General features: G+C 47.6%; 1 protein-coding gene across 1 annotated transcript; it reads left to right on the top strand.

Annotated features, from left to right (window-relative positions):
• The first annotated feature begins 16,905 nt into the window (after positions 1-16,905).
• On the top strand, positions 16,906-17,847 carry LOC142409843 (olfactory receptor 5J3-like). The gene has a single exon (XM_075501598.1). It carries the CDS (start codon positions 16,918-16,920, stop codon positions 17,845-17,847), a length of 930 nt encoding a protein of 309 aa, XP_075357713.1. The 5' UTR covers positions 16,906-16,917.
• The last annotated feature ends 5,030 nt before the right edge of the window (positions 17,848-22,877 follow it).

Raw genomic sequence — 22,877 nt, forward strand, 5'->3', positions numbered from 1 at the left:
AGTTTTCTAAACGTAAGTTGTAATGGTATGCAAGATGACCCAAGGTATCTTTCTTGGTCCATAGTTCCTGCTTCATAAAAAGTACAGAAGACTTAGAGTGGGTGACAAGATCAGAAGTCACCAGTCACCAACTGGGTGAAAAGATCAGAAGCCCTCTACTGCCAAATAGGGGCTATTTACCCATTATGAGCAGAGCAGCAGATGTTTCCACAGGGCTTCCTGTGATTCTTGAACTATGCCAGTGCAAACTATTTAAAAAAAAAGGCATTTATTCCAAAACCATCTGACAAATCAGAAGACATGCATCAGTGTGGACAAAGTGACAGTCTGCACTTCAAAAGATGCACACAGAAAACTCAGGCTGAAGCTTCTGCAGGTAACTGAGGGGTCACTTAAATGCTCTGCAAGGTCCCAGAAATTACGGCAGACATTATATGGGGATGGAGAGGGAACAGCCATACTCAGTTTCCTTGTAAATCTAAAGATTCTGGTTCTTAAACCTGGGACCGAGATCAGACTTGCTCAGGAAGCATTTCCCTTTTACACCTCACTAGCTTTTTGAATGTTTGGTATTGTACCTGTTGGATAGGAGAGTAGCAATCAGCTGTGAGTACTTGTCTGAGGGCTGATGTGTGCCGAGTGGGTCAGCGTTAATGCTGCCCATGTGTATGCCTGGATGGAATAGGGGACAGACCGAAGATGACTTCAGAAGTGTAGATGTGAGAGTGATTAGTTGTGTTATAAAAGGAGACTTTCCTAGCTTCACAGCTGAGGAAGACCCCAGCCTCCATGGGTTTGGCCATGAGCAGCAGTGGGGTAGAGGGGGTGGTCATGGCCATGTCTTTCATGCCACAGCTGCACTGTCCAGAAGCCCATCTCCTGCATGGGGTCCTCTGCCTGGTGGCTGCCTGACTGATAGCAGACACCCACAGCCCAGTGGGTTTTGTCCCTGCTTCAACCTCTCAGCAGTGGTGGCTGGAGGCTCAGAGGGATGATCCCAGCATGCAGGAGTAGGCAGTGAAATGCCAAGAGCTGTGCAGCAGCTCCTAGGGGATGTTGGTGAAATAGATGCCCCGGAGGCTCTCCGAGAGCTCCAGGCTGGGGTGAACTGCCTGGGGGTCCAGAGCCACTTCTAGGACAGAGCAGGCACAATGGGGAAGCAGGGAAAGCCAAGGAGGGAAGAGGTGGATTCCTGTGGGAAAGAGAAGATGATCATGATCCCCTGCCCCAGCACTAAGTGTTTCCACTTTGCCACCTACACACACAGACTTTTCGATGAATTCAGTGCATTCTAACTAGATAGGCAGAGCAGGGGAAATGTGAGGCTCCGCTTTCCTACATTGCCCTTCTAACCCAGTCTTGGATGTTTTGTCAGACCTCTCTCATCCTGGAACAGAGCACTTGCTGCAGATGTGGGAGTCAGGGCACCCTTCTGGTGTCTATTCCTTTTGGATTTGAGGAAAGACCTGCTGTGACCTATGTTCCTGCTCTGAATTTAATATTAATTCTCCTATATCAGAGGAGCTGAGGGGAAAAAACAATCCTGGTGTTCTTATATAGCATTTTCAACCACAGGGTGCTTCCCTAGTGAAGAACTGTAGAAGATTCAAGGTAGTAGGTTGTATTTGTTCCTGTGGCATCATAAAATGGCATCTCTAACATCATCCTTTTTGCTGGAGACTGGCTTCTATGTTGGTACCCCGAACTTTATCCTTAAGCTAGGCAGTGTGAATAATTCCTTTTCAACACAACTATCCCTCCACTTAGCTCAAGGAGTTCATAGCTTAATTTCAACGCTCCCTGAAGTGCACCCATAGTTGAGTTCTTCTAGTGCTTAATGACTTCATGGTCTCCAAGTAACACCTTGTCCTGCCCTGTAATGGGAACAAGATGTCTCTCCTGCTAGATCCTACAGAGGTAGTGTATGTGCTTCCATGTATCAGATGGCAGAGAGGTCTCCGCCTTGTCTGAGGTGGAAATTGGACATAAAAATCCTCGATCCTTTTTAAAATGAAACCCCAATATATTATGTTCTAGGGATTGATAATGAAATCTCTCTTCTCACTCTGCTTCTTGGGTGTATGTTGTTTGGGATGATGCTGGAATCCTACATTCCCTTCAGGGTGACCCCTCCCTGATATTAGGAGAAACACTGAGGGTTTCTTTGGCTGCAGAAGCAAGTTTGACACATGTGGTATGGTCAGAAGTACAAGTTTATTGTCCGAGGCCAGGCTGTGTTGATTAGACTCAGGGTTCATCATCAGGCAGCCACTGGGTGGGTCCCCGTGTGAGCCTGAAATCTATTAAGGTGGTACTCTGGGCCACTGGAGCCTCTGACTATGTTTGCCACTATAGTTTTGCTTTTTCCCATTTTTGCTGTTTGCTGCATAAAATCTGAATGGAAAGAGGTGAAGTGAGGTGATGCTGTTTCCTGAAGTTCATCCCTCTCTTCACCAGCATTTTGGCTGGTACCTGTGTAGCTGAAATACAGGGGTTGCTGTAGTATATCTAGAAACTGGCAGCATGTTACCATCATGTAGGCAATCCTCCTTGAAGGTGTGGTATCTAACACACGAGCCTGGTGGAGCTGCCTGCTAAAACTTGGGCTCAACTGGCATAAAGGAACCTAGAAAACCTAGTTCTGTTTTGGACTCCTAGTGAGTCTTAAATTTGAGATTTATCCTGCTATACTTGTCTTCCAAATAGAAAAAAAATCTTGAACCAAAATGCCTACAAATATTCTCAATGGACTCATCTGATGCTGTCTGTAGTTGCGGAGGTCGCAATGTGAGATCACATGTGAGGCACTACTATGTCACAGAGTCATTGCAAGAGGGATGGTCACCATGTGAAATTAGTTCCTAGGGACTGCTCAGGGACATATCCCTCTCTTGGGTGTGAGGGAAAACAGGAGCTCTGCAATAGGAAGGGGCCTGCCTACTCTTTCGCAACAGAGGGATGTGGCAACAAGCAGTCTTAGATACTGCTCACTCTTCCTTTCTCTTTGGCAGGGACAGCTGACCTACTTGCACATTTAACTATTCTCTTTTGACAATTCTCAGGTGTTTAGCCCTGTTTGGACTCCTGAATCTCTGTGGTACTCACAGAGAAATACAACCTTGCTACTGTCCTTTGAAGGGCTTATTTGACTTTCTCATTTCTCAGGCTGTAAATCATAGGCTTCAGCATGGGAATCAAAGCGTAAAACACGGTGATGATCTTGTGCTCCATGGAGAATTTTGGATTGGGTGGTAAGTACATGAAGGAGCCTGTGCCATAGAACATGGTGGCAGGAGTCAGGTGGGAAGCAGAGGTGGGAGAAGGCTCTTTGTCTGCCTTTGGTGGACTTAATCTTGTGGATGGCAACTCCAATGCAGATGTAGATGAGAATGAGGAGGATGATTGAGGTGATGAGCACAGCAGCACAGGCAAAATAGACTAGATCAGTGATGTATGTGTCAGAGTAGGAGAGCAGGACAGAAATGATTGATGTTGGAATTGCTTATAAATGTCTGAATAGTTGCATTCACACAGCTCATGAATAGAAGCCACACACAGGGAGCACACAAGCTCTTGGACATAATGACAGGGTAGAGCAAGGGGTTACAGATGGATGTAAACCAGCCGTATGCCATCATGGCCAAGAGGTAGCACTCTCCTGTCACTGCTGTGCAGAACAGGAAGATCTGAGCTGTGCATGCTGTGTACAATATGACCTCTGTCTCGACCACAGAGATCATTACGCTGGGTCTAAGTAGCTAACATCTAAGAAGGAAAGGCCATTGAAGTAGTACATGGAGGTGTGGAGCCTGGAGTTGATCCGGATGAGCACAATCATCCCCAGATTTCCCACTAGAGTCAACAGGCATATTCTTCCTAAGTGTACTGAACTAAGATGTTTGGGAATGTTTTCCCAAAATCATGTTCAGGGTGCTACTAGTTTTCAGTGCTCCTTGGTGAGGAAGGGCACAAACTAAACACCACAACCCCCCCCCCCCCCAGTAAGACAAAAGAAGTATATGCATATACAAACATGAATAGCCTGCTGAAATTGTCAAGGTATCCTGGCTCACAGCTGACAAGTATTCTAATCTAATGATTTGAGATTGTCTGCCTACTTTCCTGTCAAAGAGAAAGCCTGTAATTCTTTGAAGCTCACCACAGAAATAAAGTTCATCAATAGAAAGTAATGGTTACAAATGGCATAAATAGCGTAATTTGGATTTCTAAAGTCTCCTAGTATGTTGCAAGAGGTATTGAATCTTTGCTTGTTTTCCCTCCTCGTGAGAATAGTCTTTACCTCAAGTGTCATCTTCTGGTTTGTTTATCTGTGAACAAATCTGTGAAGGTCCCTTGAGCTGGGGCCTTCCTCTTAGAAGCCCCTCTGTGTCCAACTGCTGTCCTGGTACCTGGTGGCCTCTCTGCCAGCCCTGTCCCCAGTCCTGCCCTGCAGGCTCTCGGGACTGAGCTGGGAAAGGTCAAGGGCAGAGGCAGTCTGGTGCAAGGGGAGATGGGGGCCCTCCTCTCCCTCGGGTTCCCCGTGGCTTGGCCAGGGAGCACAGTGGAGCTGGCTGTCCAGCTCCACACAGTGCTCACTGGGAGCTGAGCCCATTGACTTCCCAGGCAAGCCCCAGTCATGGTTTAGCTTCTTTGCCCAAAGGTGGAACTCCTGGGTCTCCTCCAGCAGGAACGAGGCCTCAGGCAACCAGAAGTAGATGAGGGCAGAGCTGGAGTGCCATGGCATGGAGGGCACTGTCCTGTGGGCTGATGACTTGTAGGACCACCACACCAAGGCAGGGAACTTTCCCAGATGGATCTGCCTGCCCTTGCTCCACATGTGTGCCTGCAGTCTCTTCCTGAAATCCTCTCCTAGCTCCAGCCTTGAGGCGGGATGAGGATCTGCAACAGCGAGTGGGTGGCCACCACCTCAGTCAGCTGTGGGCGAGCCGGCCTGGTGGCTGATGTCTGCCGCAGGCACTGAGGGTGCTGGCCCTGTGAGCTTGTCAGCCTGCCAAGCTGGAGGCTGGGGTGGGCTGTGGCCAGACCAAGTGGCCCGAGGGTCTCTGCCCCTCTGTGCCAGGGAAGGAGTATCCTCCGCACAGTGACCTTGGCCGAGCCCCAGCCCATGCTGCACGTGGGTCCCTGCCAGCCCCAACTCCCCTGAGGCCAGGGACCCCCCTGCGGAGCAGGGGCCTTGTCGCTGGCCGGTCTCCCTCAGAAGGGCTCCCCAGGAGCCTCCCTCCTACCTGGTGCCACTTGCTGGAGATGCTGCACCGGCAGCGCTGGATGGCCCAGGCTGCCAGGAGCAGGAGGAAGCCCGGAGCAGGGGGAGGCAGCTGTGCTGAGTCAGCCCCACAGTGTCCAGCGTGGCGGGGCGGGGGTCAGGGGCATGGGAGCACATGCAGCCCTTTGCAGCTGCTCTTGCCTCCCCACACAGCCCCTTCGTCCCCTGGGGACAGTGGGGTCACGGCCACTGTGAGGCTGAGTGCATCAGAAGCGCTGCAGGGGACAACAACAGGGGATGGGTGGCTGGCCTGGGAGAGGGCTGGTGAAGAAGGGCAGAGCCAAAGTCCCCAAAGCAGTGCGGAGCAGAGGGTGGGCAGGGGTTAAGGCAGCCAGGATGGACCCGGAGAGCGGGGCAGGGACCTTGCCTATCGCTATTACTCTCTGCATCCCGCTATCCTGCTTTGTCTTCAGGCTTTCTTGCTCTATCCCTCTATCCTGCTCCCCACCCCTCTTTTATTTCTCTGACTTTGTTCTTCTCCCTGACGCTCTCTTTCACTCTGTATCCATGTCCTTCTCCCTGTCCTTGTCTTTTTCTCTGTATCCCATTTTCTAGCTCCCTGTCCCTCAACAACTTCTTTATCCCTCTGTCCTTTTTCCTGTCTTTCTCTCTCTGTCCCTAATGCTTCTTTCTCCATCTCTGCCTCAATCCCTGTACCTTTATTCTCTTATTGTCCTGTTGTCCTTGTCCTTACATTTTCTGTCTTTATCTCTGTCCTATTCCATGTCCCATCCTTTCTTGCTATACGCCCCTGTCCAGCTGCTGTCCCTTTTCCCCTCTCTCTCTTCTTTGTGTCCTGCTCCCTTTGTGTTATTTTGGCTATCTCCCTCTCTGTCCAGCAGCCCATCACTCCAGGAGCTGACCATTCCCTGCCAGACTGGTGAGCACTGCTCCAGTAACGACTGCCGAGGTGTCCCTGGTGAAGGGGGAGCGTATGGGCACCGAGCCCTGTAACAGACTCACTCCTGGGACTTCTTACGTACGTGAACGAATAAACACTTGCTGTTTCCTTATGGCTGCGTTGGCGGTCCCTTTGCACTGGGTGAGTGGCTCTGACAGAGCCCAGGGGAGGAGGTGATGCACTGGGGGGACTGGCAATGGCCCCCTCTTCCTGATGTGCTCCAGCTGTGGGCCTGGGCTGGAGGAGCCCCAGGTGTGGCCAGTGAGGCTGCTGGGGATGGTCTCTCCCTGTAAAGGGCTGGGCTGGCTGCAGGGGTGGTGGTCGGGACCCTGCCTGGGGTGGCTGTGGAGGGGCTGGTGTGGGACAAGGGAGGAGTGGTTGCCAGGGCTGTGGCAGCTCCCTTGGGCTGTGAAAGTCCTGGGCAGGGGGCTGGGGTGGCCTGGGGAGAAACATCTTGTGGGTGCAATTAGTAGCAGAAGTGATAAGCAATGACAGAAGCAGGGTTGTGCTCACGCAGGCAGTGACTGCAGAAGATGGCGTGTTTTCATCAAATCCGTCAGGGCAGGAGGACAAGGAACAGAGTTGCACAAATGAGGCGTTATGGTGAGTATAATGCAGATTTCAGAGACAGCCTCAAATATATCTCATTTGTACTTAGGAGGGCCTCCATTACCTGCATGTCGCGATGGCAGCAACCCCACATTCCCCACCACACGGCTTCTCCCAAGTCCTAGCGCAGCTCCCTGCTCTTCCAAGGTAGCTTGAGGCACTTCGGGGAAAGCAGTTTCTTCCACAGAGACAAATCACTTGCAACCAAATCTTCTCAACTTGCAGAGCCCTGAGGGGTTCCTGGGCAAAGTGCTGGTCAGCTTCAGTTGCACATGCTCTTCCTGACCACCTCTGGCATGTCTCATGGGAGCAGTCCTTACCTCTTAATAACAGGTCCATAGTGCCCTATATGAAAACCCACACATGTTTCCAAAGCTGCTTGCTTTGCTGGTTGTTGTTCTTCACTTAAAGTGACTGAGATCCCCAATGGGACTTACTTTCTGACCTCATTGAGCTTGCTTGCTTGGTAGTAAAGTGCTCACGCTGGTACACCAGGATGAACCTGCTATTTCTATGGCATTTTCATAGAGGACATATGAACTCTATGTGGTTCTTTGGTTTAAATTATGAATTCATACTTCATTTGAAATATGCCCTCTAACTTTATGGCCAAACAGCAGTGGCAAAATAAATTTGACACTTCAAATCCCTTACTGTCTGATGCAATAATTATTAGCTTGGCTTCTTTGGGACATAATGCTGTGCATTATGCTGTACATGCACACATATATGCATGTATTTTTGTGTTCTCCTGACAGTAAAATCTAGCAGCCTATTTCAGTGCAGCTTGGTGTGGGATAAGGTCTCACAGGTACATGGCTTCTTGAAGGGCTCATGCATAACTCTTCCTCTTGATTGTCCAAGCGTGCTCCAACCCTGGAGAATGCAGCCAGAAGACATCGGAAATTACTCTGGCTTTGATACCCCAGGTGGGGATCATCTCACTTAACTTCACATGTCCACTCCTTAGCCTAGTACTCTCTACTTTAGCATGAGATGGCTTATGGGGACACTTGATACCAACATGCAGGTGAGACAAATCCCTCTTGTTTTGCTCAAGAGCAGAGTTTCCTCCACTTGCATTATGGTTGGATTTTTTTTTTTCTCTAATAGTTGTTGCACTTAATTTGGGTCATTTTATATGACAGTACACTGGGGTGTAATTAACTTTCCTCTGGAGGAAAAAAAGGAAGCAAAACAAAACAGCAGAGTAGTTGGTAATTGCTGCTTCTGGGCCTGAGATATCTTTGGAGACTCATGGAACACCAGGGACAGATTTCAAAGGCAGAAATTGTCCAGTATATATCTTCACAATGACAGAAACTGCTGGGCAAGCTGGAGTGTGCCTTCCTTTCATGGGACCTGAATAAATCCCAGTGCCCTCTTATACCTGCAGGATGGCTCTTGTGTTGGAATAATACCTCAAACTAACACAAACTGTGAACTGAATTTCCAGAGTCTGAGTTTACCCAACATTCACGTCCATACACCCAGCATAACGTGCCTCCTGCACTCTTTCTCCGCAACAGGTTTGTACCAACCTCCCAACCCCTCATCTAGCCAACGCCTCAACCCACCATTTCACACCATAACTTGAATCATTGCAACTTGGACCCATTTCTAATACTTATTTCTCTTGTTAGCTTAATTGAATGTACCAGGAAGGACCGAGAGCACACTGGAAGAGGGTAATCAACTTTTCCAAGCTCAGATGGAGTCTGCACGTAAGGGCAGCCAAACACAGAAGAGCACGAGCTAGAAGAGCCAACTGTATGAAATTTAAGAAGAGCAGGTGCTGGATTCCACACCTGCGAGGGGCTAATCCTGGTTATATGTACAAATTGGGTGACGAGAGACTGGAGAGCAGCCCCATGGAAAGAGATCTGGTGGTTTGGGTTGATGGCAAGTTGAATATGAGCCACCAGTGTGCACTGGCAGCCAAAAGGGCCAACCGTGTCCTGGGGTGCATCAAGCACAGCATAGCTAGCTGGTCAAGGGAGGTGATTGTCCCATCTATGCTGCACTGGTGCAGCCCCACCTTGAGTACTGTGTGCAGTTTTGGGTGCCTCAATATAAGAAGGACATCAAGCTATTAGTGTGTCCAGAGGAGGGCGACCAAGATGGTGAAAAGTCCTAAGGGCAAGACTTAAGAGGAGTGGCTAAGGTCACTTGGTTTGTTCAGCTTGGAGAAGAGAAGGCTGAGGGGGGACCTCATTGCAGTCTACAACTTCCTCAAGGGGGGCAGTGAAGGAGGTGCTGATGTCCTGCCATGGGTCACCAGAAGACATGAGGACATGGAATGAAGCTATGTCAGGGGAAGTTCAGATTGGACATTAGGAAGAGATTCTTCACTGAGAGGGTGGTCGGTTGCTGGAACAGGCTCCCCAGGGAAGTAGTTATGGCACCAAGCCTGTCAGAGTTCAAGGAGCATCTGGAAGATGCTCTTAGTTGTATGGTTTAGTTTTAGGTAGTCCTGTGAGGAGCAGGGAGTTGGACTCGTGATCCTTATGGGTCCCTTCCAACTTGAGATATTCTGTGGTTCTATGAAATCAGGATGGATGGGCAACAGGTCACTCAGCCTGTCCCTCCAGCCCTCTGCAGGAGCACATCTACCAGTGATGGACATTGTCAGCCTCTCCTGCAATCTACCCGAGACGTTATCCTATCCTAAAGAATACTTGTTTGTATCAAATAGAATTCTTCTTGGGCAATTTAGCAGTTATTTCTTTTCACAAACAACAAAGACTTATTTATTACATCTCTCTCTTCAGGTCCCTTTATGTACTCTGGAACTGTTATGTATTTCCCCCTTCAACTTCTCTTCCACAGAGGTTTGCAGCCTCATGTCTTTATTCTTTTGCCTGTTGGCGAGATTTTCCAGACTTTGATCGTTGCTGTTGCTCTCTAAGATGCTCGTCTTTTTGGAAGCATTGTGCGTAGTGCCGGACACCACACTTCAGGTGAGGCATTGCCAGTGCCAAGAAGACAAGGAAATGCCAGTTCACATCTCTTGCTCAGTAATGCCTTTTGTATACATCATCCCAAGATGTTTAAGTCCATTTTCAGGCTTGGTTTAAGTACCTCCTGAAAACTGTAACCTGCTAGGTCATTTAGCCTCCAAATGCATTGTTCTTTTGTCATCTTTGTCTTTAATCCATTACTAGTCTCCTGAACACCATAGCCATCATTCACCAAAGTCAAATAGCAACAGATATAGGTGAGCTTAAGAGCTGAATTACTCGGGAATCCATATGACTTACAGAGGGTGGTCTTTTTCTTTCAAGTATTTGGACAAAGAGCAGTAGCCAGTTTTATCCTTCCTTGATGTCACTGGTTGTGGGGTCACCTAAAGGCTCCCTGCTTGGATGACAAAAGAAAATCCCTACAGCCATTTGTAAGCTGCTACTTAAGTGGCTTGATTTTTTTTTTTAAAGTTGTGCCTTGATGCTGTGAAGGAGTAAAAATCGCAAGAGAATGCCCCAAAGTCATGAGAGCAGGTTAAAAAAAAAAAATCACTAAAAATAAAATATTTTAAGAATTAAATATAGTTGGGAATAAGAGGTTATTCCTATTCACTTTCTTTGTAAGCCTAGAGTTAGACAGCTCAGTAGCTGTGCCCTGGTAGTCCTAGGAGATAATCTTATAGGGCTGGAGATTGCTTTTCTATAGAAATGGGATGTAGGACTGGAAATGTCTCTGAGTCATCTTTAGCCCTTGGGGGAAGCTCTACCAAATCGTTTTTTTCAGGAGCTAATCTAGGAATTAGTTGCTTGCCACCTACTTTCTTACTGCACAGCTTGAACCAGCTATGCTGTGCTAGATGGTCAATCTTTTTCCTTGTCAGGTGGCATCCAAACACTATATATGAAATTCAAAAAAGGTGATACAGGGGGGAGAGAGATGCCCGCCTGCCCAGAGTGATGATCTGGAGGGCAGGGGACTTCTGGCTCCGGGAAGAATTGAGCATGAGCTCTGGGAAGATGGCTGGCTCCTGGGAGGCTGGCTGGGGCAGCAGGGAAGCAGACCTGAAGCTCTGGTGGACAGAGGGAGACTTTTCTAAGGCTTCTTAAGTTGCTCAGGGAGGTGGTAGATGCCCCATCCCTGGAAACATTCAAGGTCAGGTTGGACGGGGCTTTGAGCAACCTGATCTAGTTGAAGATGTCCCTGCTCATTGCAGAGGGGTTGGACTACATGATCTTTAAAGGTCCTTTCCAACCCAAGCTATTCTATGATTCTGCAGAGCCTGAGGGATCTGTGAAATCCAAAAGATGCAAAATCTACCTGGAGCAGAGACTCCAGGTAGAAGGGATTAGTTCTGCAACACAAGAGGACAGTCAGGCACTGAAAGAGAGGTCCAGCTTCCATTCTTGGAGGTCTACAAGACCTGACTGGAGAAAGCTCTAAGCAACATGATGTGAACTCCATGTTGAAACTGTATTAAGCAGGAGTTTGCAGGCACAGAGGCATCCTGAGGTCTTTCCAACCTGAGTCTGTGAGTAGCCTGATTTTGTGATCAACTCTGACCATGCTGAAGAGCCAGGACCTTTGCACAGACCTCCATGCGTAATATGTGGTGTGGAAACAGTAATGCTAAATCAGCCAGCGTGTTGAATGAGATGTGCTGGCACATCCATGCACCCAGGCAGGATGCTTTGCTATTCCGCCAATGCTCTCTGCTGGCACAAGTATGGCAGAGCAGCTCCTGGACGTGTCTTCTCTATGGCCGTTGGAGTGTTTTCTCCTTACCATGCCTCTTTGCTTTAATAGATGCTGTCAGGCAACTCCTGTTCGTCCCTTCTCCTGCTGTTTGCAGCAATTGTATCGCTGCTGCCAGGGAGCCAAAGAGCACTGCAGCCCCAGGGGTCCTTCCCGGTGGAGCTGAGGGCCAGATAACTGCTCTCCTTTCCACACCATGGCCCCAGGCAGGCAGAAAAGGAAGAAATGCTACAGAAGAGAAGCCATGGCTGAATTGCTGCTTGCTCTCTGGCCAACTCTACGTTGGCATAAACTGGTGCCTACCAAAAGGCTGCACAAGCCAGTGATGTCCTCCACGGAAGGAAAATGGTCCTCTCTAGATGACAGCATCTTGGAGGGAGCAGACCTGCAGGACAAGAAGAGCTTGGTGCTCGTCCCAGCGTTTTCCCCAGCTGGTGTGGTGCCATGGGGCTCTGGTGTGGGGCTGTCCCTGGGTGCACCCAGGGTGCTCACTTCAATGTCATAGAGGCAAACCTGCAGCCCCTGAAGCTGCTGCTTGTTCTGCAGGGGCCTGGCAGGAGCTGGAGTCACCAGTGCTTTCTCTGGGGACATAAGGCTGTGAGTTGTGTGGACACCAGAGCTAATGGATGGCCCTTTCAGTCCCCCCAAGAGAGCTGAGGGACAGGGCTGGCTCTGCAGCTCCTCCAGCAACCTCAGGCCAGTCTATGGCCAAGTGCATCCTCACAGGCAGATATTGGGGCTCATCCCACTTAGGTTTGGACATCTAACTCTAAGATCCCAAACGCTTCAGTCCGCCCTGTTACGATGGGATGAATCGCCTTGAAGAAGTGGCTTCCACTACTGGAGGAGACCCTCAGAAGCACTAAAGAGGATGTGTTGATTTTATAAGCAAGTGCTAAGGGAGATACAATGCATCATCTGCATTGCTACAAGAGCTTATTTCCTGAGTGTGCATCCACCTTTACTTTCCATCACCTTCAAGAAGTGGCATCCCACTGGAGCCAGCTAGGAAAACAGCTGGATCCCCTGGCTGGAACTGGTCGGTTAAAGGAATCCCCAACTGAGCTGGTCTTGGGTGTTACATTTCTGGAGGGAACAACTATCTCTATTTTGCCCTCTGTGCTCTTCACATTTGAGCTACCATCACACAACTGGATAAAATGTGGAGAGCAGGATGCTGTGGTGAAAGCAGAGCTTGATCCTTGTACAAATGAGCGCAGCTGTGAGCAGAGAGCACCAAGTAAGCCCATCACAAGCCCACCTGCGCAAGCCAGAGGACCACAGGGATGCACAGCAGCAGGTGGGAACCCAAATCAAGGACTTGCAAGGAACAACCAAGGAACATCCTGTCCAGGCCCCTCCCAGAGCTGTCCCAGCAGAGCCATCAGCTCCAGTGTCTGGTTGTGAAACCCATCATCATGAGGCATTGGGAGCAGCTCTCCAGATCGGGCAGGTCAGCTACTGGGACCTGGAAAGTCCTGGCCAGTGTGACTGTCTGTACCAGCAACTAGAGCAGGGCTGCAGCCTCGGGAGCCCATATGTCCGGGTGTCAGCAACTGGGGAGACTGGGATCCAGGGGCAGCTACTGGGCAGACTGCGTGTCTGAGCCCAGCTGCTGGAGGATCCACCTTTTACATATATGTATGTGTGTGTATATATCTCTCTCTATATATATATCTTTTCTCACTAGTGGACTTCCATCCTGCTCCACCAGAGAGGGGAGCAGGATGAGGCCATCGGTGCTGTCTGTGTTCATGTGGGAACTCTGTCTGTCTATAATCTGTGTGGCCAGCCATGTATATATGTATGTATACATGTACCTGTACACATGTGCACATGTAGTGTGTATGCACGCTCTGTGTGCGTGCATCTGCTGGGAATACATCTTCAGCCTCACTACAGGTTGGACCTGGGGACACGCAGCGGCAGCAGCCTCACCTCTCTTGGGCTCTTGGCTCACGCGTGATATATTTTCCTCTAACAACCGTGAAACCAGAAAGGTAAGAATATAATAGCAAATTGATTTCTGTATTTTGATTTGCTTTTTCTTTAATGTATATACACCCAATTTAACAAAAAAATGCAGTACAAACAAAAGTACATTTAATCTAACTGGCCACTGCAAGGGTAAACACTGATTTCCCTAAACTGACCCATTAATAAACAGTCACTGCAGTTTATTCTCCAGAAACACAGGAAGAAAAAGTTCTTCCAATTCAAACCCTTCTACAAACCGTATCGTCTTGTGCTTGTTTTTTTCTTGCAAAGTTAAGTACGTAACTAGAATTACTTATCCTCTGCACGTATGATTTCTGATGTTTTTGACAAATTCCCAAAACATAAACTTCAGAGAGAAATCCCTGCAGGATGCCCTTGGGGAAATCTCACTCTGTTTTCCAGGTGCCCTAGGGAGGCTGTGATGATTTATCCCACGAGCATGGGATCAATGGGACGTCATTCTGGTTTCATAAAGACTGACAGAGCCTGGTTTTTGACTTCAGCATAATAATTGCTGAGTGTGGGTCCGCAAATAATGCAGGAGGCCTTTGAAATGAGAGAGGGTGGGTGAATTTCTGATACAAAATCATGCTGTATGGTAAGGTGTTGACTGTCCTCATGAGTCTCTGTTAACAATTACATAGTTTTGTGCGTGGACAAAATCTTCCATCAACACCTGCTTGATGATCCTACCTGCCTGTAGTTTCACTGGGATGGAGGAGAACTATGAAAAACTGCAGAAGCTCTGATGTAAGGTAGGAAAATTAAGGATCTTATTAAGAACCTAGTTATAAAGAATGCAGCAAAGACGCAAAAGAAGAGGAGGAAAATAACAATACACACTGAATGCACATTGAATAACACTTTTACACATGAATTCATGAAGAATTTGAGTATCACAGTAGATAATAAACACAACAAATAAGGATTCTTAGTTTAGCACTGTGTTTAAATCACACGGCTAAAATTAGCTTTTCCTAAGTTTGCCATTTTGTCTTGTCCGTGGCCCATCTTCAAAATGAAGGGTGGGAAAATTGCTCACCATTATTTTTCAGTTTTGAAAGTTTGTCTGAATCACTGGTATCCAGATAAATGGCATAAGAGTCTGAAGTTTCAGGTCTGGCTGAAGACTTGTAGAGGACTCTGTATATTAACAGGATGAGGAACTGAGGGAAGTTTTAAATCATTATTGCTGGGAAAACCTATTGAGGTGCCAATATCTGGCACTGATCACCATTCTCACAACAACGGAGATCGCAAAAAGAGAACGTGTGCTGACAAAAGGCAGTCTGCAGACGTACTCCTCAAGTGTATTTCACTGTATCACCCCCAGGAGCTGCACGAGAAGAGACACGAATGAATGAGAGAATAAACAGGACTACTGTAATCCGGAAGAGTTTTAGTGACTGGTGAGATTGAATACCCCAAACCTCGTATGCCACCCTTGCCTCTTCCAAAGGCACAACCATCCCTGGGTCTGTCACGCCTAGTTTCGATCAGAGGATGTATGGATGGGGCTTTGTAGGTACCTGTGGGTAGCAGGACATGACCGTTGCTCCTGTAGATGGTGCAGGCAGTATTTGACACCAACATAAAATTGCAAAAGTGTGTAACTTTCGTTGGCATGGCCGCTCCATCCTCTTGTCTCATTCCCCCCAGTAAGTTGTCCTTGCTTACTCTGGACCTTCACTTGAGGGTCACATAATATACGAAGGCCACCTGCTCTCACTAAGTGTTCTTCATTGGTATTTGTTGTTTCAGTGGTTATATGCACTTGGTTATACCTTAGATCATTCATTCCTTTGCCATATGCGCCAACCTTTCTCCTCTTAGGAATCTTAACATAAATTTAGACACCCAAACTTCCTAAGTGTAGCTCTGCGCTGGCTGTCTACCCTCTAATTAAATGCACAAAGCAAACAACTACAAGTGGTGATTCACCTCAAATATCTGAGAGTTTTTCCAGATGGATAGAATTGCCCTGTGGAAGTGTCTGACTCCAATCTTAGCAAGCTTATTTTCTGATAATGATATTGAGAGCTTCTCGATAAAGACATTAGTGGGAGTGAAAGACAAGGATTGTATCATGCACCGAGTTGGAGGAGCATGTTGGCACTCTGTTACACATTGGAAAAATCCTTTCTACAGTCTATGAAAATGAGAGCTCAAGCTATGTCTTAGTATACTGAAAGCGGGTTTGGAAGGTATAAAATTGTAGGTATCTTTGAGGCTGTTTGAGGAAGGTTGGACAACGAAAACTTCTCTATAAAGAAGTAATGTAAAAATGTTGAGGTTATTCTCACTTGATTAATCCCAGAAGTTTCTGGTTAGATATGTTTAAAATCTATATTATTTAACTACAATTGGCTCTGTATTTTTAAATGAACGAGATGTATTTTAGATGTCTGCTTGAGCAGTTTCACAGCTATGCAAAAGACACCAAAATCCTGAACTGGCAAGGAAGTAATGAAGGGACAATTTGCCTTAAGATATACTCACTTTGGCAATTTTTGGTCAAAATGTTAAAGATGAAAGTGTCGATCTTCAGGAGTTATGTTGCATGCGTGATGGTCTGCAGGGAGGTGGCTGGGATTGATATCCTCTCCCTTTCAACATCTACAGTGCAAATGTCAATGTCTGAACAGGTCATCTACCCTCTGAGGGTACCCATAGTCAAGGTACCCTCAGAGGGTGAGTTCTTATCCCAAGCAAAATAGTTCACAACGGGTCAGAAGAGCCAATTTTGTTTGTGGCCTGGGAGGCCAGATAGTCAGCTCTCTTATAGCTGTGTATAGCGTGGTCATCCAAAGCAAGATGGATCTTACTTCTAACGACCAAGGAATCAATGCCAGAAGGAAGGACTACACCTAGCCTATGGATAGATAAAAAGATACCAGTTCCTAGACTAAAAAGCACAGCCACTGTCCCCCAGGATGTTAAATTCCAAGTTACGCTTTCACTTTGTGATGGGATCTTGTATTAACTGTAGCCTTAAGATGTTTGAAATGAACTAGATGTTTGAAATACAGGAAAAATTGTCAGTGTGAACAAGGTTACATGATTGCAACTGTGGGCAGGATATTTATGAAACACTTCACGTGCCCCCCCCAAAGATCCTTGTGCAGATACGGGACTTGAAACTGGAAGGGAATTGCAGGTCAAAGGAGAAGTTGTGACAAACTGCTTTCTATTAAGGACTTAAGAAAAAAAACTTCTAAGAACTGCTGATGTTTCTTCCAGAGATGGCACTGTCATTGCAAGAAAAAAATCAGCAGTTCTTACGTTTTTTTCCTTTTCCATTTAAATTTGATGATGGTGTCAACTTTTTACATTGATATTTATGAAGTGCAAATTGCATCGGGACTTTTTTCACCCTCTTCCCTCCACATCTCTCTGCAGTGATGTAAAAATGGCTGATGAGAACTGCACCGAGGTGACCCAGTTCACCTTCTCAGGACTCACAGAGCACCCACAACTGAAGCCCGTCCTCTTTGCGCTCTTCCTGGGCACCTATGTGCTGACACTAGTGGGGAACCTTGGTCTGATCGCCCTGATCAGGGTCAGCCCCCAGCTTCACACCCCCATGTACTTCTTCCTCGGTAACTTGTCCTTCTTAGACATTTGCTACTCCTCCACCATCAGCCCCAAAATGCTGCTGGACCTTCCAACAAAAACCAAAGCCATTTCTTTTGCTGGCTGCCTCACGCAGTTTTATTTCTATGCTGTTTTTGCCACAGCTGAGATTTACCTGCTCACTGCCACGGCTTATGACCGGTATGTGGCCATCTCCAAGCCCCTGCTCTACAACTTTGTCATGTCTCCTCGTATCTGCATGAGCCTGGTCACTGTGTCCTACCTTGCAGGGTTGCTGAACGCCACCGTGCACACAAGTGCCCTGCTCTGGTTGTCCTTCTGCGGCCCCCCGGTCATCAACAACTTCTACTGCGATGGGCCACCGCTGTTTGTTGTCGCCTCCACTGACACGCGCCTCAATGAGGGTTTAATGTTTGTGGGTTTCAACATGGTGACCACCAACCTGCTCATCCTCACCTCCTACGCCTGCATCGTGGTGGCCGTGGGCAGGATGGGCTCTGCTGCAGGCAGGCGCAAAGCCTGCTCCACCTGCGCCTCCCACCTGGCAGCCGTCATCATTTTCTATGTGTCTGCTACTTTTAATTACATGCAACCCAGTTCATCAAACTCCCTGGAGAGCAAGAAAATCGCATCCATCTTTTACACCATTGTAGTCCCCATGCTGAACCCCATGATTTACAGCCTGAGAAACAAGGAGGTGAAGCATGCCCTAACCAGTTTTATCAGGAGGAAAATGGACTTCTGAAAGACAGTCTCATGTTATATTATTTTCCTTTTTTTCTCTTTCTAAGGAGAATGTTTCATGCAGGTCTCTGTTGCCTTCAAAACCATTTGGCACCTCATATGTTAGGGTTGAAAAATTAATTGGTCTGCTCTCAACCTGTGCCCACTAACATAGCTACATCAGTCTTGTCTCAAGTACAAACTTCTTGCCCAGTTACTCTACCTCCCATGCAATAATCATTATGCCACTGGGCAAAACAAGGTAAAAGCTAAGTCTATGAGCCAGAGACGATGACGATCTGGATCTTCAAACAGAATCATAGGACAGCGGAAGTTTGATGGGACCTCTGGAGATCACCTAGTCCAGGTCAACCAGAGGAGCTGCCAAGGAATGTGTCCACTCAGGTTCTGAATATCTTTAAGGATGGAGACCCCACAACCTTTCTGGTCTTTCAGTGCTTGACCACCCATATAGAAATAAAGCTTTTTCTTATGTTTACATGGAATTCCCTGTATTTCAATTTCACTGGGCATCACTGAGAAGAGCCTGGTCCTGTTTTCTTTATCCCCCCCCAACAGGTGTTTACACACAATGATAAGATCCCACCTGAGCCTTCTCTTCTTCAGGCTGATCTATCTGAGCTCTCTCCTGGTATGAGAAGTTCTAGTCCCTTAATTGCCTCCACCGGTCCCTGTTCCAGCATGTCTGTGTCTCTCTTGCACTGAGAAGCTGAGACCTGGACATAGCACCCCAGGTCAGGTCTCACTGACTTGACCTGCTGGCAATGCTTTTCCTAATGCCGCCTAGAAGGCTTTTGACCTTCTTGCCGCAAGGGCTGGTTCATGGTCAGCCTGGTGTCCCACTGGACACCCAGGTCCTTCTCTGCCAAGCTGCTTTCCAGCCGGTCACACTCCAGCCCTTACTGGTGCCTGTGGTTACTCCTCCCCAGGTGCAGGACTTGGCATTTCCCCTTGTTGAACCCCATGAGGTTCCTCCTGACCCATTTCACCAGCTTTTCCAGGTCTCTCTGAATGGCAGCACAACCATTTGGTGTACCAGCCACTCCTGCCAGTTCTGTATCATCTGTGACCTTGCTGAGCATGTAGTAGCTGGAATTCCCGTCAAAATATTTGTAGCTACTTAGAACCATCACTCTTCTTTGGTTAACCAGAACTATTTGTTTCTATTTTCCATTTTTGTTAAGCAGTCTGACTGCAAACCGTATTTCCAGAATGCTTGGTGCATATGCTGAGCGAGCATGAATTTTAATGTGCAGTACTAAATGGAGAGTACTTTAAAAGCCATGATAAAATAGGAAGTTTTATTAATTCTGAACAAACTTGCGTTATATATCTGAATATTCTTAGGCTGAATCATAAAATGTTGCATTAACTTATTTGTTGACCACCACTACCCTCCAAGATAGTAACTGTATAACTTCATATCCTTGAACTGATTATACTTTTCTGTATATATAAAGAACACACTGAATGACCTGTTCAAATTAATTTTCTGAGTCTTTTCTTAAAATAACTTTTCTTCTCTAGATTATATTAAGAGCCAGAGGCGCTTTTTCCATTCGCTTAGTTCAGCGCAGAATATGAACCAGTGATCAAGCACAAAACCTGCGGCTCTGAGCTGAAGTTAATGCTTTTTATTTCCTGCTGTGCATTGCTTTATATATAGATATGCTGAATTTCATCAGTCATCCTATTGCTCAGCCTCTCCTCATGCGTGACTCCCCTGAGAGCACCTGCGTTGTGCTTGGTGTTTCTTGACTCTCCCCGTGCTCGCACGGGCTAGCTCCAGGTTGCATCGAGGAGCTCACACCATGCCCCACGCCACTGGTGATTCAGGCAAGTGCTCAATTCTAAGAGGTCCTCTAAGAGAAATAAGGTGCTAATGTTCCCTTCCCCAGCCTGAAGTGAGAGGTTATGAACTCCCCCAAGGCTGCCAAGACGCTGGCCTGCGTGAACAGTGAATTCACTAGGACTGATAGCATTTTCCACAACATTTAGCATTTTTAACATATGAATGTTATTCAATACCCTATCAAAGTGAATTGTTTCCAAGCAGCAGCATGTCTCAGGGAGATGCGAGGCTGCAACGCAGCAGCAGACAGGACTATGTTTTGACTTGTGCAGGGGAAGGAGATGGAGGGTAAGTGTCGGGATGAGCCTTGGATGGCTGGAGATCAAGCTATGCTTTTACTGATAGAGCTGGCTGTGGAGGAGACCACCTCACAGACTTCAGCGCCTCAGGCAGCAGAAAGCAACTGAGAACCACCAGCACAGTTAGCATCCGTGAATTGGGGTAGTTCATGGGGGTCAGGACCCTGATGGCAACCGTAGGTCGTAGTGGCCCCGATCAACCTCACCTGGTGTTTTCTTGCCCCACCACACGCACACTCACCCCCTCCCATGGACTAGGACCCCCCATTTTAGGGGGCCTTCAGGCCTTCCCTACGCCGCATTGTAGGTGTGCCCAGCTGCATCTGTCTCCTGGATGGACCTTGGACCTGTGCTGTAGATAGTTTTATTCCTGGATGGGTAAATGTATGTACATGGTATTTTGTCTCCAGCCACATCTCCTTTTGCTTCTGACTGGACTCCCTGGATGAACACGGAATCTAGTTCATCATCTGTCATGGCCGTGGCTGTTGATGGACCCCTTGTGATGTCCAAGCGCTTGTTGCAAGCTGCTCAGTGACTTCTGCCAACCAGAAGTTGTTGGCCAGGGGCAGCTTCTCTCTTAGCTGCTGGTGGTGTGATGCACATATCTGTTATCCTTCAGACTCCAGTGGTAACTTCTGTACCAAGCGAGGGGAGGACTGGAAAGGTGTATGCCAACCCATAAACTCTCCAACCACTAACTTCAGGGTGTGGAGTAGTTGTGACAAACTAAACTGCTTTAGAATTGCTCATTGCCTTTAACAAAGAGGAAAGTTTCCTTCTCCTCAGTGTCTGTGAAGTTGTCCCCCAGGGGCTTGTTAGGAAGAAAGAGGTACGCTTACTATGAGCTCTCCAAGAAGGTTTCAAGATCATTCGAGGCTTCTTCACGATGCCCAGAAGGGCTTGTTAAGCTGATGACTCCTGGGTGGCTGGCCCCCAGGGGGAGTTCCTTGTTTTGGAAGAGGAGAAGTGTAATTTGTGATGGAAATAGATTTAACGACTTAGCTGATGTTGGAGGTCAGGCTTGCTGAGAGCCTTCCAGTGGGTCATGCTGTGACTATTGCCTCCACCTACTGCTAGACAAGGCCTCTTAGTCTTGTCAAGGGTTAAGAAATTGCCCGTTCTCCCTACATATACAGTTCATATGCATTTGTTTGCCTTCAGTAATCACATACTTTATCTTTGCCTTATCTTCCCTATCTTTCAGTCATGGGAAGAATATTTTAAAGATGTAGAGAGTCCTTCCGGTGTGGTGGGAGCCTGGGTTGGTCCAGGAAAAAGCTGGTGTCTGGCTCTGGCTATGCTTCCCCTTTTCTGGCTTACTCTGCACTAAATATCTTTGTATTTACCTGCTTAATTTACCTGCCTCATCTGTCCAAGGGCTTACTCACTCCCAGGAGGCTCTGCAGGAGATACAGACCTCTCCGGTACATAGCCCACCAAGTCCAAACTCAATTCTGGGCTTGCTCCGCTGACAAAATTCAAGGCTCACTAATGCTCCTGGCAGGTGGCTGGAGGGTCTTGGTCTGGGATGGTGCTGAGCAGCAGGAATATCCGCCAGCGTAGCATGTCTCTGCTGGGGCTGTGAAGAATGAGTTGTTTGCCAAAGTGGCAATACAGCCTACCCCAGCAAGGACCTGTGCCAGATGGCAGACCCAAACCTTTCCCCTGGCCACCCCCAAAGGTGGCACAGAGCAGTAGGGACAGACATCTGGCATGTGACCTTCCCCCAGGGGACAGCGATCGGCCCAAAAACCCCAGCAAGGAGTTTGTCCTCATGTTGTGTATCTTACATGGTGTAAGAGTAAGGGAGTAGTTGAAGATACAACACGAAATAAGCTTTCTCCTTTCCCTGCCCTTGCTAGCAAGGCAAGAGCCACAGCTGGGGCCATGTGCCCTGCTCTGAGCCGCAGGAGAGCCCGGACCTGTCTCTCTGGGGTGGGTTTCTGGGCCCAGACCCATGAATGCCACCTCCAGATGTTGGTGCTTGATAGCAGTGTCAAGAGCCAGGGCTGAAACTACCCCTTAGTTTGGTCCTCCCCTGTGCAGGATGGGTCTAAGCACACTTCTGGTGGGTAGGATACTGCCTAATGAGGGACATTTGTTCACTAATTGCATTTTCCACCCTTCAGCCTCCAGGCAGGGTCAGGATGCACCAATCTCCCTCAAAACACCTTTCTAGTCGCTGCAGTGATCTTCCTTAGGCAGGCACAAGAAGTAGCAATCTTGCTCAAAAAAACTGCCTTTACTTTCTGCTGAGACTCCACTTTCTGCCAGCTTGCAGAGGAAACCACAGCAATACAAGTCCCGCCTGTTAAGGTTGGTTGTTTTGTGTTGGCAAACACTAAAAAAAGAATGTACACCAGGAAATTATAATAACAAATTTGTGTATCTGGGACAACTGTTATTTTTAGGTGTGTTGTTAAACCTCAGCCATGCAGGGTGGGGTGGGGAGAGAGTGTTTGCGTACCTGGAAGGTTACAGGCACGCTTGCATCTATAAAAGCTGAAATTCATCCTGCCTAACTCTGGTAGTCTAAAAACTGCTTGTTCAGAATCATCTTAAAACAGGTGTCTAAAAGCCAGTTTTCCTGAATGGGTGGAGAGGCAGAAACACAGCAACAAGCACCAGATCACAGATGCCTGTAACAGCTTATTTGTATTTTACATTTTTTCAAGCGCATTATTCAAGCATATCAACTTCATTACTTCCCTTTTCTGACCCCCCCCCCCCCCGAGATATTAAGGTGAGAATTGCTTTCTTAGTCTTCCATTCACACACGAATCAGCGAGTGTATTGTCCCGGCAGCAGTTTGGATTTGGTATGCCTTGCTTTATTACGGCTGTAGAATTTGGACAGCTTTCCCTCGGTCTGCCTCTG

The sequence above is a fragment of the Mycteria americana genome, chromosome 5 (genome assembly GCF_035582795.1).
Source record: "Mycteria americana isolate JAX WOST 10 ecotype Jacksonville Zoo and Gardens chromosome 5, USCA_MyAme_1.0, whole genome shotgun sequence".
In the NCBI taxonomy this organism is placed as follows: Eukaryota; Metazoa; Chordata; class Aves; order Ciconiiformes; family Ciconiidae; genus Mycteria; species Mycteria americana.

Bases quoted from the DNA above. Each gene is read 5' to 3' on its own strand.
- LOC142409843 (XM_075501598.1), top strand. From the start codon at position 16,918: ATGGCTGATGAGAACTGCACCGAGGTGACCCAGTTCACCTTCTCAGGA.